The sequence below is a fragment of the Vidua macroura genome, chromosome 1 (genome assembly GCF_024509145.1).
Source record: "Vidua macroura isolate BioBank_ID:100142 chromosome 1, ASM2450914v1, whole genome shotgun sequence".
Classification (NCBI taxonomy): domain Eukaryota; kingdom Metazoa; phylum Chordata; class Aves; order Passeriformes; family Viduidae; genus Vidua; species Vidua macroura.
Genome location: NC_071571.1, coordinates 328,111 through 344,018, shown reverse-complemented (window position 1 = coordinate 344,018; position 15,908 = coordinate 328,111). Strand labels below are relative to the sequence as shown.

Sequence of the window (15,908 nt, the reverse complement as noted above, 5' to 3'; positions counted from 1 at the left end):
TCCATAGAAAATAATTTATTGAAATCACAGCTATACATGGGCGAGCGCCAGCGGCAGCGAGGGCCTGGCCCGGCCCGGCCCGGCTCAGCCCGGCCCAGCGGGCGGCCAGGGCCCGAGGGCCAGGCGGCCGCACTCCCCATGGCACGGACAGAAGGATACGCTGCCGTATGTACAGAGTTTACACGGAATAAATAAGGGACATGTACACAGGAGGGGGAGCGGGCGCTCGGCCCGCCCCGCGCCGCCGCCACCCGCCCCAGGGTCCGGGAGTCCGGCCGGGCTCAGGGCCGGGCCCCCTGCTCGATCTGCTGGTGCTGGCTGCGCACGGCGAAACGATTGACGTGCACCGGGATGGGCACCACGATCTTGGGGTTGCGGACGGGCTCTCCCGAGCGGTTGCTAACATTGCCGGCCTTGATGCGTTTCCACTTGGCGCGGCGGTTCTGGAACCAGATCTTCACCTGCACCTCGCTCAGCTTCAGGGCATGTGCGATCTGCGAGCGCTCCGTCAGGCTCAGGTACTTCTTGCAGTGGAACTCCTTCTCCAGCTCCAGCAGCTGCTCGCTGGTGAAGGCCGTGCGGCGCCGGCGGCTCTTCCCGGCTCCGGAGCCCGGCGGGGGCTGCTCGGCGGCGGGGCCGCCCTTACTCTTGCCCTTGGCTCCCAGCGCGGTGCCGGCGGCCGCCCCGTCCAGGAAGGGCTCCTCCTCGCTCTCACCCGCCGAGCTCTCCTCCTCCCGCTCGCTGCACGGCGTCGCCGCCGACTTCACCTCCAGCTTCTCCTCGTCTGAGCTGTACGCCTTCCCGTCTGCGGGGCACACAGCGTCAGTGTCCGCCGGCTCGGCCCGCCGCCCGCACCCCGCCCGCCCGCACCCCGCCCCGCCCGGGTCCCCCCGCTCCCAAAGCTCTCCCCGCTCCCCCGGCGGGAGGCTGCAGCTCCTCCCGCTGTCTCGGACCCCGTCACTACCGCGTCCCGCAGCCCCGGAGCGGGCGAAGCGGCAGCCCCGGCTCCAGCCCCAACAGCCCTGCACCGGATCCTGCTGCGGGCGGCGCCAGCCGCTCCGCTCGCGGACCCCAGCGCCCTTCTCCCCGCAGCCTGCCCGGCTGCAAGGGGCAGCACCGACAGAGCCGGCGGCCACCCTGGGTCTGATCCCCTCAGCAGTTGCCCCAACCCCATCCCAGCGATAGCAGCATCACGGTCTCGGTCTAGCGGAGAACATCACACTTCCAGGGCTTGTCTGGATGTCCACATAGGAAAGAACGGCCATACCTTGTCTCTCAGCTCAGCCCTCCCTGTCTCTTCCCAGTGCACTAGACCATCGATGCTGTTAGAAAGTAGCCAGGCAAGAGCTGAAGAACTGTCCTGGAAACAGCAGCCAGAGCCAGCTCCAGCCCAGCAAACCTCTCTGCAGGGCTCTGCAGGACGTGGGGTGGCCCACTTCTGGGTTTCCCTAATCCAAGGGTGCACCACAGCAGACTGTGCAGCCAGGGAACAAGGTGCTGAGGCAGCCGATGCTCAGGGCTCAGCTACGCCCAGCAGTGGGCAGAGGGGCAGGGACAGAACCTGTCAACATCACACAACAGACAGCACCTCATCCCAGGCCATCAGGCAGAATGCAGTGCTTGGATCATGGCAGACACCTCTGTTAAGATGCCTGTGAGGATATTGATAGGGTACTGGGGTATGAATCTCTTCCTGCAAGCTGCTTGTGTCCCAAACTGCTGTCTGAAGGATTAAACAGCCATGGAGCAAGGGAGGACACGGTGGGAGACAGACGGAGGAAAGAAGTTTGGAAGACAGTAATTTCCATAGTAGAAGGGCTCAAATTGAGAACATGCTCTCAGCCACAGACAGGGGTCACGAAGGGAGGACCCACAGCTATGCACAAGCAGGTGAAGAAGCTTTTCTGTCATGCTGAGACTAGAAGAGACCAGAAAATTCTTCAAGTCTGACCCAAGACCAGTAATCACTGCTGGAAGGAGCTGTCCTGAAGCACTGCTGCTCTATATAATCTAACATGCACAAGGAGAAGCAGCAGCTCTCCAAACTTCTAAGCAGTGTCCAGGTACTGGCACATGCAACCAGGGCCCCTGGATCACTGGCCACCTTACCTCATCTCAGTGGGAAAGGCAGAACAGCCCTCAGAAGCCTGACAGTGCAGGGTTTAAATACACAAACAGAACTGCAGGAGACTACTTGAGCCCAGAAGACATTCCTGGTAGTCTGATGACTGTGGAGCTCCCACATCCCTTGTCAGTCCTGCAGCAAGCCTGTGGCTTCCTGAGACCAGGCTTTGGAGATCTGGAATCTTCTCCCTGCTCTTCCTGTTTCCTACAGTGGGAAAGAACACCTTCATCTCTATCCTGCTGCAGAGTGATTTCTTTCTTCCTGAGGGTCAGGGGCAGGGGAAAAGTTTTCCCATGTGCATAGAGGGTAAAGAGATTTTGTGCTTGTGGGGCTGAGGATCAGCAGCAGGTGGCAAGGAGCACTTTGGCTGCTGTTGCAAAACCTCATGCAAGCACTTTGCTGAAGACAAGAAGAGCTTCCACTTCTGTGTACCACCTCTCTCTGGTGGAGCATGGGGCCTGACAAGGTAAGAGAGCTCTTATGAGGAATTCAGTGTCTTCCCCAAGGGCTTTTTAGGTCCTGCCCTGGCACTGCAATTCCCCGGGGATGGAGGATGGCATCCCAGCAGCCACACCAGCAAACAGTGCTTGTAGGGCAGTTTGCTCCTGTCAGCCCAGGCTGTGCCCCAGGAGATTGGAAGAAGACTGAGCAACATGATGGTTTGCAAAACAGGTGCTATCTCTGAATACCCTCTTCTGAACCAGACTCCAAATTTTAAATTTCTCTCACATTTGTATCTTATAAAAGGGCTGGGTTTGCAGTAAGGAACTTGGAACTACTTGATAACATAATCTAAATTGGATGTGTTCACAAATAAAATTGGTATATTGGTCTGTTAGGCACCTACTATGTCCCCAGCAAGGAAGGAATGAAGGCAGGGGATCCCACCCATGTGGTTGGGGTATACTGAGACTTTCAAGGCCTTTGAACATGAAGTGAAGCTGTCACGAAGCAAAGCATCATGATTGAAAAATCAACGAGAAGCAGTAAATGGGGGTTGACCCACTGGTTTGTTTTTCACAAAGTCACAGCTGTTCATTGATCTTGTCAAAGACATTGAAGAGAGTCCAAAGGGGGTCACAAAAATGTTCTGAGAGCTGGAGCACCTCTGCTGTGAGGCCAGGCTGAGAGAGTTGGGGTTGTTCAGTGTGGAGAAGAGGAGGCTCCAGGTAAATTTTATTGCAATCTGTCAGTACTTAAGGAGGGCTTATAAGAAAGACAAAAGAGAGACTTTAAAGTCTCTTGTGATAGAACAAGGGGTGATGATTTTACCTAAAAGAGGGTCAATTAAATGAGGTATAAGAAAGAATTATTCACAATGAGTGTGGTGAAACACTGGCACGGGTTGCCCAGATAAGTACTGGATACCACATCCCCAGCAACACTCAAAGCCTGGTCAGACAGGGCTCTGAGAAACTCGATGTAGTTGAAGATACCCCAGCCCATGGCAGGGAGTTTGGACTCGGTGGCCTTTAAAGGTCCTTGCCAATCCAAACCATTCTGTAATTCTATGATCATGGATGTGGAAAGCATGGTGAAGAGTGTCACACTTGAGTGTGACAGGTGACAAAGCTATCAGGGAAGCATCAGGAAGACCTGGGTCAGGAATGGGTGTTGTGATGAGCCTTGTGTTTGTAAGGGGAACAACAGAAACTTCACCCTGTCCCTGACTGAATGTGCTGTCACTACACCAAACCAAGAAAGAGTCTCAGAGTACTGCCTGAATCTCAGAGAAGATCTGTACAGCTCAGGAACAAACCTGCTTCCAGGAGAGGTGTGGAGAGCTAGGGATGTTAAGTACCCTTACACCAGGGGTCACACCTTTGTGGCAGCTGTAGAAATAAACCAGACCTCAAGCTTTGCTGCTTCTCACCACCAGTTTCCCTACATGCCTCTCCCTGCTCAAGAAGGGTGGCAGTTACTGGAAGCAACTTTCAAATCCAGTGGATGCAGAGAGAAGTCCTAAAATAGTGCATTAATTCCTTTGGCTGATCCAGGAAGCAACTGATCCTGTGTCCACAGACACCTGCATGATGGAGACACTAACAGAGCCTAGGGACAGCAGCAGTCACTCCAGAGTATAAGTCGCTAAATGTCAGCAAAACTGTCAAAAGGGGGCATTTATTCTTCACAAGGTTCTTCTACAGGTAAAAAATCTGTGCAACATCTTGCCATCTTGATGTGGCTGATGTCAAGGTTATCCCTCCTTTCTGGTGGACTCCAGGGGAGATTAGATAAGGCCACAGAAAACAAATCAGTCAAAGTTTACTAAATATACAGAAACAACACTTGGCACAGGAAGTCCCTGATGTGCAGATGGTTGGATGTGAGGGAAGTACCATTTTAGAATTGACCATTGAACAGGTTGTGCTCTCTTGCTCTTCCCTGGACAACTGCTTTTGGTCAGGGCCACAGACTGGATGTGAGAGCAAACTGCTTTATAGATAGTTTTTGATGACTCCTGTTGACATGAATCATTTTTCTATTCCTTAGTACTGGAAAAAGCTCACAACAACCCTCCTGAGTTTCCTCTAAGATGGTTGTAAAACAAACCCCACTGTCCATCTCCAGTTTTGTCTGGTACAGCCAGGAGAAGCAGTAGGTAAAGGTAGGCACATTTGGCCTGACAAATCCTCTTGGACCTGGGCAAAGCAGCCCACAGAACTGGGTGCACATGGGCATATGCCTGTGCAGGAGGACAAGCACCCCTCATGGCTCCAGAGCAAACCCAGTGCTCAGAGGCAGCAGGGGATGAACAGCTGTAGAAGACATCTTCCCTTCGATCATATGATCCAGTTGCAACAGGAAAAGTCTTAGAGGTACGATTTCTTGGATTCAGAAGTGGCCACAGTTTGGGACAGTTCATCTGAGTCCCTTGGGAGGAGAGAACATATTGGGCTCAGTTATGGAGGAGACATAGAGGGAGATCAAGCACAATGCAGTTTGTTTGCTCACAGACTGGAAAGGTGAGGTCGTATAGACCTGGTTTTGGCCAGGGCAGTGCTGCCCCTGAGAAGACTTTCACAAAAAAAGATTGCATTGGGCTTCTGACTCAGCACAGGGGCCGGGGAGCACCGGAGGAGCACCCAATAACACAGAAAGGCAAGGGGGAGGGAGAATGCCCTCATTGTCCTACTTGGGCTGAGAAGTCTAAGGGGTACCTGAGTGAGTGAAATGCTCTTCTGAGGGACAAACAAGGCAGGGCACGGAAGACACCTGGGCTTACCCAGGAGAGACCAAAGAGAGGATGGAGAACAAACAGCCAAGCACTGCAAGAAGCAGCAGAGATTCTCAGCACACATCCATGCCAAGAAGCCTGTGAGACAAAGGTGGATCCCAGAAGCGGCCAGGAGAGACAGCTCAAGAGAGGCCGCGCCAGAGAAGCAGCAGCTGGCTCGTCTGTGTCTTGCCGCAGGGACCCCTCACGCCCCGTGCTGCAGGACCTAGGGAGGGGAGCTGAGTGCTGGACCTGGCTGAGAATTACGGAGCAACAAGTCTCCGAGGCTGGTGCTGGCGCACTCGGGGAGCGGTCGCAGCGCACAAAGGCGAGGACCCCGAGAGAGCCGTTCCCGTCCGCACCGGGGGTCCCGGGAGGGGCGCTGCCGCCTGCCCGCGCCGTCGGGCTGAGCCGGTGCCGAGACGGCGGGCGCGGCGGCCGGGACGGAGGAGAGCGGGGCTGCGGGCGGCCGCCTCGGCGCGGGACCTGATCCGCCGTCGCCCCTGCGGGGCGGGCTCGGGGGAAACTTTAGAAAGCCGGTAGTCGCAGCCCGGCGACGCCGGGAGGCACCGGCCCGGGCCGCCGCACCATGCTGGGGACAAGCCGCAGCCTCGCGCCGCACCAAACGGGACCGGGACGGGGACCAGGACCAAGACCGGTGCGAGCAGGGAGGGCTGCGGATCGAGCCGTGGGACGCCCCGCCACCTTCCGCCTCGCTCGGCCCGGGCCGAGTGCCAGGACCTCGGAGAGCTCCGTGCGACTGGTCCGGCCGCGGCTCCGGGCCGCGGCGCTCCGGTCCCGCCGCGGCGTCCCCATGGCCGGCCGCTCTCCCGCCCCTCCTGCCCCGCGGCCCGGCCGAGGCAAGCGAAGTTTGGCTCCCATCCGGGAAAGCTGCGGACCGGGCCTGGGACGGAGGGGAATCGGCTCGGTACTCCGAGCCGGGCCGGGAGTGCAGCCGAGGGCAGGTCCCGCCGCCACGACCCATTGGCTACCCCGCCGTCCTGCCCGCCGCGCCCCGGCCCCAGCACCGCCGTCCTGGCGAGCTCCGGCCCGCAAGACCGCCTGCCCCCCGGTGCCGCTGGGACGGCGCAGAGGAGCGGGCAGGTCTCCCCGGGGCTGCGCTGCTCCGGGTGAGACGGGGCGGCTGATGTGCGCCGGGCAGGACGGGCCCGCGCCGCTCTTACCTGCAAGGCCAGGGAAAGGCTCCGGGAAGTGCAGCGGCGGCTCGGCCGGCCCCTTGTCGCGGCCCGGGGGCAGCTCCTCCGCCTCCAGGCCGTCGGCGCCGCGCCGGCAGCCGGCGTCGGGGGTGGCGCGCGGCGGGGGCAGCTCCTGCGGTGGGTAGAAGCCGTCGGGGGGCTCGGAGAAACTGGGCAGGGCGGTGGTGAGCGCCACCATGGAGGGCACGGCCTGGCCCAGGCTGGCGCAGAAGGTGTTGGTGAGGCGGCCGGCGAAGGAAGCGAGCGGGGCCAGCGGCGGCAGCCCCGACTGCAGCGGGGCGTGGGACAGCGCCTGCGGTAGCACCAGCGGCCGGTACGGCATGAACATGGGGTACCCGGTGTAGAGCAGGTGCCCGGAGCGCGGCGGCGGCGTCCCGATGAGCGAGTCGATGGAGAAGGCGGTCCCCTGGCCGCCGGGTCTCTGCATGGCGAGCGGGCGCCTCCGGCTCAGCCGGCACCAACTTTCCGGCGAGCTCGGGCCGCCGCCAAGTCGCCGCGATCCCGCCGCCCGCCGGGCCCCGCCGCCGCCGCTGCCGCGGCCCCGGCCCCGGCCCGCGCCCTCCGCCTCCCGTGGGCTCCGGCGCCCGGCGAGAGCTGCCGCCCGCCCGCCCGCTCGCTGGCTCGGCGCGGCGGAGTGGAGGCGCGCTCGGAGCCGCCCGCCCGCCCCGCCGCGGGGGGGCCGGGCCGGGCTGCCGAGGGGAGGGGGGAGGAGGGGAGGGGAGGCGGGCGGGGGTGTCGCCCTCTGCTCTCATCCATCTTCTGCACATCACGGTCGAGTTCCTCCTTCAGCGCCCGCTCCGGCGGGGCAAGGCGCCCCGCTCCCCCGGCGCGGCCGGCCCCTGGGAAGGCACCTCCCCCTCCCGCCTCATCAGCTGTTATTAATGGTGATTGATGATTAACAATTACGGGGCCAGGACAAGGGTGCTTTTGTGGGGACGGGACGGGGCCGCGCCGCTCCGCACAGCCCTCTCCGGGCCCGGGCCCACGGACGGGGCGAACCGGCTCCGCTCCGCCCAGCACCACCCTGGCTCCCGCCGCCGGACCCGAGCCGGCCCTCCCGGCAGCTCCTGATGACCGAGCCCGCGGAGAGTGGTCCGGGGACGGCAGCGAAGGGCGGGCTCCAGCGCCCCGACGGACCGGCCCTGGCCAGGCACCGGCCGCCCCGTGCCGTGCCGTGCCTGTGCCGTGCCGTGCTGTGCCGTGTCTGCAGACCTCCCGAACAGGGCGCGGGGAGAGCAACCACGGGGCAAGGGCAGACGCCCTTTCTCGGCGCTGGAGCCTTGTCAGCTTGGAGCGGGGTCTCCGTGAGACCGGCGGGCTTGGGCGCCGCGGGGCCGGGAAGACCGCGGGGCCTCGGGTCAGGGTGGGAGGGGGTGTGTGTATCCTGAAATGCCCCCTCTTGCTGCTCCCCCGCGGCCCCGACACCGCTCGCCCCCCGCAGTCCGTGTGTCGGACTCGACCCCGGTGATGGCCAGCAGCCCTGGTGCACATCGCTCCGCCTGCAGAGCAGGCGAGCGCCGTACGAGGCGAAAGCTCCCGAGCCGCGGCTCCGCTGTGCTCTCTGTGTCCGGAGGAACATCGCCTGCCTCTTGTGGGGAGTCCCCACGCTAAAACAGAGGACTTTCTGCCCCCAGCTCGGCAGCTGGGTTGTCCTGTCTATAGAGCACGGCTCACCAGACGTGCAGCAAGCAAACTGAAGCCCTGCTTCAGAAGAGTATCAGGATTTTTAAAGTGATTGGAAGCCAGGAAATGCAAGCTGGAGTCATGTCTGTGCTCACTCAAGCTGTAGTTTCAGTGGCACAGTGACACTCCACACCTCTAGTTCTCACCTAGGGGTATTCCTCTTCTCAAGTCCCCTGTGTGTTCCTGCCTGCATTTCCCCTTTGACCAGGGATGCAGCACCCCTGGCTGCTTAACTACCCAGGCTCCCTGGTGGCATCGATATCTGTGTAAACACATGGATTTCTCTACCATCACCTTCTGCTTTGTCCCTGAGGATGTCTGGAACACCACTTCGAAGTGTGTGTTTTCTGTGGGACATGCCAACCCAGCCACAGAGCTGGACACTTGGATCCTGTGTGGAGCATTTAAGTGAGGCATAATGGTCCCACTGTGCTTAAAGTGGGGTGCTCAGCCTTCCTCCACTAAACAGGCACAATCTGAATCCCCAGGGCCCAGATATGACATCACACAATCTCTTCTTTCTTTCTTGTCTTTTGTGCCTTTTTCTGTGGCACATCCTTATGGTCTCAATTATCCCCCCACAGCAAAAACAGTCCTGCTCCAAGTCAAGGAAATGGGTGTGGAGAAGTCAATGGTAAAATAATCATCCAGGCTCAAATATTGAATCATAAAACTGAGGCCTGGCGTAGGGGATCCCTGTCACCACTCTGATGCAGACACCTCCTGCCCTTGGATTGCTGAGAGAGTGAGATGCTCATCTTTGAAGGTCATTGACTGGCTGTGCCCCCAGTCCAGGATTAGGGCCCAGATTCCATGGTGGGAAGGAAAATGGCAATGACAAGCATTTGGATGAATCCCGCCGCAGAGACCAGTTGTGACACAATATGACATGGCTCCAGATCTGCTGGTCAGCATCCATTTTCTGCCTGTCCTTGCCCCAGCTCTCCTGCCTCATCCATCAGATGTCTGTTGTAAAGGAACCTTCAAGTTGGTGCATCTTCAATGCATAGCTCAGGTCCATTCCCTGCTATGAAAGCACCTTAGACCATGGAGAAAGTGAAAGCATAGCCATGTGTTACTGGATCTCAAGACTGTACTCAAAAGGGCCCAGATCCAGGCTGTGCAAGCAGCTTTCTGACTCCTGAGCAAATACAATTTGATCACTTGTTCAATGAATCTTTTCTGTGTAACCAACCCACACCTCACACCTGCACATAGGTTAGCAAGATATTTGAGAGCAACAGGAAACTGCTGTCTTTAGCGACCTTGCTGGAGAACTGAGCGAGCTGGGGGTGAACTGTGGAACTGTGTCTCTCACGGGAGGGAGGGTGTCAGCCTGTGCCCACAGTGCAGGTCCTGCCTGAAGACCGCAGCACAAGCTCAGTACTGCCCTCTGCACAGCAGTAGCTTGCGCCCTGCAAGTCCCTACTGATGTCTCCAAGGCTAAGGTTCTGCTTACCTGATCATACACTTGCATTCCTGCAGCCCCCATCTCCCTTCAAACATTTGGTCTGTTCCATGCTAGAAGCAGCAAGGAAAGGCTGCTTCCAGAGGGGTGGGAAGCCAGGCAGGTGCTTCACTGACCAGGGTGCATTCCCACAGGACCTGAGGAAGGTGAGCAGAGCAGATCTGATGAAACATGGATTCATCCTATGAGTTGGCCCTGGACTTGGAGAGTCAAACCTCCCCCAGGGAGGGGGTATGTACTCAGGGCCCCAGCAATTTACTCCACTTTGGTTTACTTTGTTTCATGAGACTTTGTAGTAGAGGTAGAAACTCATGTGCAAATCGTGAAGCAAAGATTCAGAGAAGGATATGTTGAAGGGCTACAGAAAAAAAAAAAAAAGGTTGTAAGAATAATAAAGCAAAGATGTGCTGCTATACTGTCATGTGTACATCAACTGGGACAGAGCTCCCACATCTACCATCCTCACAGGGTGAGCCAGCTTGGAATGAAGGTCCAGGCTGCACGTCCACCCATTGGACTTCCATGGGCTTTCCCAATTTCAACTGTGTAACCTATGCTGAATCTTCCACAGCTTCTTGCTGCCTAGTGAAATGCAGTTTCCATGGCTTCCACTTGAGGCTCAGACCTCCTCTGCTCAGATGCTTCCTGGACATCTTTCCCTCTCCACACACCTCTGCAGAAAGCCCCTTGATTCCAGATTAAAGGGCTTCATCCCTCCCTCTCAAGGAACCAGTGTATTTCCTTAATGTGCCTGAAGATAGACTGTCCAACACGCCAGGTACAGCAGAAATATTATTTGTGTGTGCAATTTGTAAAGTCCCATGTCTCATTGCACTCTCAGCTGTTGATGGAGATGTCTCAGGACCTTGCTAGGTACGTTATCAGACACTGAGTTAAAAAAGAGTCTCAGGAGGAGACCTGCTCTCTCCTGTTTTGGGGTCACTGTGTCATGGCTTGTGTTTTTCAGTCTCAGCAGGTGGCCCTGAGTCTCACCAAGCTGGGCCTTGAGTGCTGAATTCAAGTGAAGGCTCTGCAAGCAGCACCTTCAGCAATCACAGACTAGCCTGGCCCATCTCCTCCATCCTCAGTCTGCCTTTGCTTACCACCTCTCTTCTGTTTTCTGCATTAGAACTGCTCAAGCTTCCTCCTTATCCTCATTCCTTGCTGCAGACGTGTGAAGACGGACAAGTCCATTCACCTGCTTTTCTGGAGTCAGTAGGAAAGCCTGGGAAGTGTCCTGCTCAACACTTGGCACATGGGACAGTGCCTGTACTGAAGATGGTGCATGCCCTGTCTGATCAGCACAGAGGACCCTGGGAGAAAACCATCAGCCTTTAAAAGTGTCCTTGCTCGGAACCTGCAAAGTGGGATCCTCAGAGGCTGTTAATTAAGGAAAATTTGATCCCGTGCTACTGGGCAGGAAAAGAACCACCCGGGCCAGCTCTCCTCTCTGAGGTGGAGAGTCTGGAGTGTATTCCTGATGCACCAGCTGTTGGCCAAATACAGGCCAATTAATTTTTGCTGTATCTGTAATGGGTAAAGTTCTGAGTAACACAGCACAGCAACTACAACTGCAACAGTTAAAGCGTAATGACAGACTGGGAAATGAAAGCAGGTCTTCCTAATGGAAACTGCTATGCAGTCTTAACTTTATGCCTCTACCTGCTCCACTTACTATCTCTGCACGGAATCTAGCACAACAGGACTAAATCTAGTCACAGCCTCTAGGCATTCCTGCAATATAGCTGCTAAACATATTAAAAGCAAGAGTAACGTTGTAAAATTATTTACTCAAAGTTTGGGAAGGCTAGAGAACAGGCTGGCTGTGGCCATGGTGTTGTTTGACCGAAGCTGGGCTCCCGCCAGGCACAGATCCTGCTACTGGTGGTGCCCATGGCATGGTCCATCAGGCTCTGCAGCCACACACTGCCTGAGGTGGGCAGCAGCTCATGTGAAAGGGGCACCCAGGAGGTCCCCTGGCCTCTGCAGACATGGTCCCACAGGCTCCCCCTGACTGCAGAGCTGCCCCACGTACTTCTGTCTTCAGCTTTTGATGGTGAAACCTGTCTACCTGTGTTCATGCCTGGGGAAGGTACTTCAGAGCTAGACCTGGCAGGGCCATAACTAGAGCAATGAGAGACCAGGATCCTCATGAACAGTAGCAAGAGCACTCTCAGGTGCATGGATTTGCTGCTGACAGGACCTCAGACTGGAAATTTTTGTCTCTGTAGTCCTGGACAAGGTTCACATATTCCTTTCACATATTTCTTTGAGGATTGTTCTGCTTAGGAGAGCCAAGCCCTCCCTCACTCCTGTGTTTGGATCCTGCTCAGGGAGAGCAATGTTAACCAAATTCTTTAGATAATTATGGGGCTTCTAAGGCACAGGGCTGGTACCTCTTGCATGTTTAGCCCAGAAGCAGCTCTCTCCAAGTGCACTGCTCTGCCTCACCAGCTATGTGAGCATGGCACTCCAGAAGACATCCATCATCTGCAGGTCACTATATAGGCATACATCTCATGGCTCTGTGAGAGCCTGTAAGCAAAGCTGATGTTCTTAGAGTGCAGGATGCGGGATTCAGAACAAAATGGGTTATGCAACACTATGCAGAATACAGACTGGCACATGAACATCGTTTCTTCAGCTGGGAGCACAGCCCAGTCAAAGGCACCACTGAAAACAGCCTGCCTCCATCACCTTCATGGCCTCCCCTCAGGTATTTATCCACACTGATGAGCCCCCCTGGCACCTTCCCTTCTCCAGGCTGAACTGTTCCAGCTCCCTCAGCCTTTCCTCATAGGAGAGGTGCTCAGGTATTTTTTCCATGTTAAGATATTGTTATTTTGTCACTGCTCAGGTTTTCTCCTAGAGGTGGCTTTTGTTGGTCGTTTCCTTGTCTTCTGACCATTCTTTCTGTCTTCTGCTACTACTGCAAAGTTATACCAAACCAACTTTTGTTGATACCTCTGCTGGGGATTCTTTTAGCGACCCGAAGCACCCACCCCTGGTAAGCAGCTGCAGGTGACTCTGCTGAGGTGTGGAATGAGCCGGAGAATGGAGCGGGGCTGACAGCCCAAAGAGCACCAGTGTGCAAAAGGGGTCTGCTCCCCTGGGAGTCACCTGTGGAGCCTGGCACCTCAGGAGCATCAGCATCTGCTGCAGCACCTCTGGATGGAAACGGAAGTGCAGGAAGTATTTGGAGTCTTGTTCCTCACAAAGAAAGACCAGAAGCCCTCGGCAGTGGGAGAGTTGCTGTCGGGACAAGCAAGCCCCCAGCATGAACCCAGCAAAGCTCTGTTCAGGGGGACTGTGTTGATGTGGGGGGTCACAGCTTGGGGTGGACACTGAGGTTCCTACTGCCCTGAGTCAGGGCACCTTGCAGTGCCTCCTCGGGGGGAAGTCACAGCCAGGGTTGTCAGGCAGCCCCCGAGGTGCTCGTGTGCTGGGGAAAGGATGGGGTTTGCCTTTGTGGGTCACATCCAGCCCTGGGGTCCTTCAGAACTCCTGACCACTGTCCATCCCACTCAAGTGAAACATGCTTGGTGCTGCCAAACAGCTGAGATGTCAAAGATAAAGCTTGTGAGAGAAGTGGTGTAAGACCAAATATTTAAATAATTTAATAACAGCATTATTTATATTATTTATATTTTATCCCCATTTATTTCAGACTGTCTTTCTCAGAAACCACTGCAGCCAGCACATTCAGAGCAAAGAAGCTGATAGAACCAGTACAGACCAGTGGGGTCGAAATGAAGGAAACTCTGGTTAAGTCAGAGCTGTCAATGAGGTGTGAATGGAGTTAGCAGTGCTGGGAAGGGAAACTGGAACTTATTATCCTGGGGCCAAACACAGTTTCAGTGGTGACAGCAGCTTGTGGCACCCCGTGAAGGTTCAGAGATCTGTAATTAATCGGCCTGATCTCTTTGGGACTGGGCTGAGCGCCATGCAGATGAACCTTGGTCTGGGCTAGGGCAGATCCCCATGTGATTTAAAAACAACCCCTGAGATAAGAAATCTACATGCACCATGATAACCTGTTCTAAGATGCAATTAACTAGAAGATTAATTGCCCTTGCTATTGAAAATGTCTCATTTCTAATATGTGTTTGCCCAGCTTCAGTTTCCAGCCACTGTATCTGGTTTTACCTCCAAGGAAAAGCCTGACAGTGCTGAATGAGCCCTGCAGGGAGGTTGAGCAAGAAGACACAGTAGGGTCCAGCAGTGGGCCAGGGGACAATGAGGGGGTCCCTGGCACTCTTTGGGAGGAGGGTGGCTCTCAGCCCCTCCTGCCCTGTGAACCCTGAGCTGGAGAACAGGCATCCACACCTGCACACAGGCTCTGAGGAGCAGCCTTGGTGTATCCAACCCCTCACCTCCACACCTCCCACTGCCAGGAGCTGCTGCAGCCCATCACCCACTCGTGGTGCTACTCTGAACCCCTTCTCTCACTCAAACTTTTCAAAATATCGACCCCAGAGCCGTGTGCCCCTGCAGCAGAGAAGCCAGAGACCTGCAGGCACTGGGCACCTGCCCCAGGTGTCTGTGTGCAGCACACATTCTGCATAATGAAATCCAGTAACTCAGTAAATATTTCTGCTCTGCATTTGAAACAACTATGTGCAGTATTCATATTTTACAGTGGTAATGAAATACTTTCTATTCCATCAGTAATTAAGGAAGATGCTAAACTGTGTAAGTAACAATTTTTATAATGTGCAGGAGAAGAGCTTACATCCAAGAGTATTTAATTGGCTAATGAGTTCACTGAACCATCTATTTTTTTCTTTATAACAAATCATGGCAGACTGGGGAACTTAAGATTACTAGCGGGAAAAATACCAATGTCTTGTCAGTATTTAATTGCGTTCACATGGATATCCAAGAAACTACACAGCAGTTAGTTCAACATGCCTCCCAAGCAACCACAGACAAGCAGTCAAAGGATGTCCTGGGTAAGTCAGTAAAAACTAGGACCCAATTTAATGTAATTTGAAAGAGGTACTTTCAAATTATTTTATCTAACTTTTTTATAAGCCTACAAGTTTGATAGAGCTAATGAGAGAGATGGGGCATGATTAGAAATCTGTAAGTCACTTGACTAAGTTCTGCATGGCATTCTAATAAGAAAAAAATAGCTGTATGCTGCAGTTAGTGTCCTCAGTATTATGTGATCCAAAAGAACTTGGTGACTGAGAGACTTATCTTACACATCCATTTGACACGTGTATCTCTATTCTCTTCACATATCAATGCTATATGCTATTAGTAATCAGGGAGAAATAAAAAAACATTGCTGATAAAATGATTGCAATGGATAAAAATGAATTGTTGGGATAGTAAAGTAACAGGTGCACTTGCCCAAGAGAACCTGATCTGGGCTGCTGGAAACACCAGGCTGAGGAGCAGCCTGGCTGGTTACAGTGAAGTGTGAGGTGCAATATGTAAGTGAGAAGAATGGGGCTTCACTTTAATTCAGGGACAGCATCATGGGTGTAGCAGGTCTGAACAACATCAGAGGCTGCAACACCTGCTGTGGAGCACAGCCCACACTGACTGGAGGCATCTCTGCCCAGGCCTCCTCCTGGGCTGTGCCAATGGGCAAATCACACCAAATGTGGACCCAGGGCTCCTGAGCATTCGTGTGGCTCTCAAGTGCACAGCAGAACAACCCCCACACAACCGCAGCACTGTGCACAGCTGCCCTCCTCCATCTCAAGGGATGCACCGCAACAAGTAAAGGCCCAGGGAAACCCTGTGTGTGTAGTCAGGGCTGGGTGACAGCTTCCACACAGGAACAGCACAGCTGAACACAATTCCAGCCCAAATAAGGAGAGAAATAGCACAGATCTGGGTCCTTTTAAATTACATAATGAAGAGAAACAGAAAATTTTTGCCCATATGTTCTTACATGGCATCAAATGAAACATAACAGTGACAGTAGAAAGATAAAGAGAGCGAGGTGATCAGTGCACTGTGCAATTCTTCTCTCCTTCCCAAGGGCATCAGAATGCTCAAATATACACAGGTCCAAAAAGTGACTGGTCAAACTTATGGCAGAAAAAAAAAAAATCTCTCCACAACCAAAAAATACAAAGATGCCTTTTTGAATCAAAACTACCTAAGAAGCAGGTTACAAGACAGGGTGGGTACAGCCATGTTGGGAAAGAGTTTTTTTCTGCTTGCTTTGCCTGTGAGTAC

General features: G+C 54.8%; 1 protein-coding gene across 1 annotated transcript; it reads right to left on the bottom strand.

Annotated features, from left to right (window-relative positions):
* Positions 1 to 7,315, bottom strand: GBX1 (gastrulation brain homeobox 1). The gene is given in 4 exon segments (XM_053985425.1): positions 1 to 805; positions 6,527 to 7,067; positions 7,069 to 7,264; positions 7,266 to 7,315. Coding segments are annotated over 4 exon segments (1,311 nt in total). The 3' UTR covers positions 1 to 281.
* Positions 7,316 to 15,908: the final 8,593 nt, after the last annotated feature.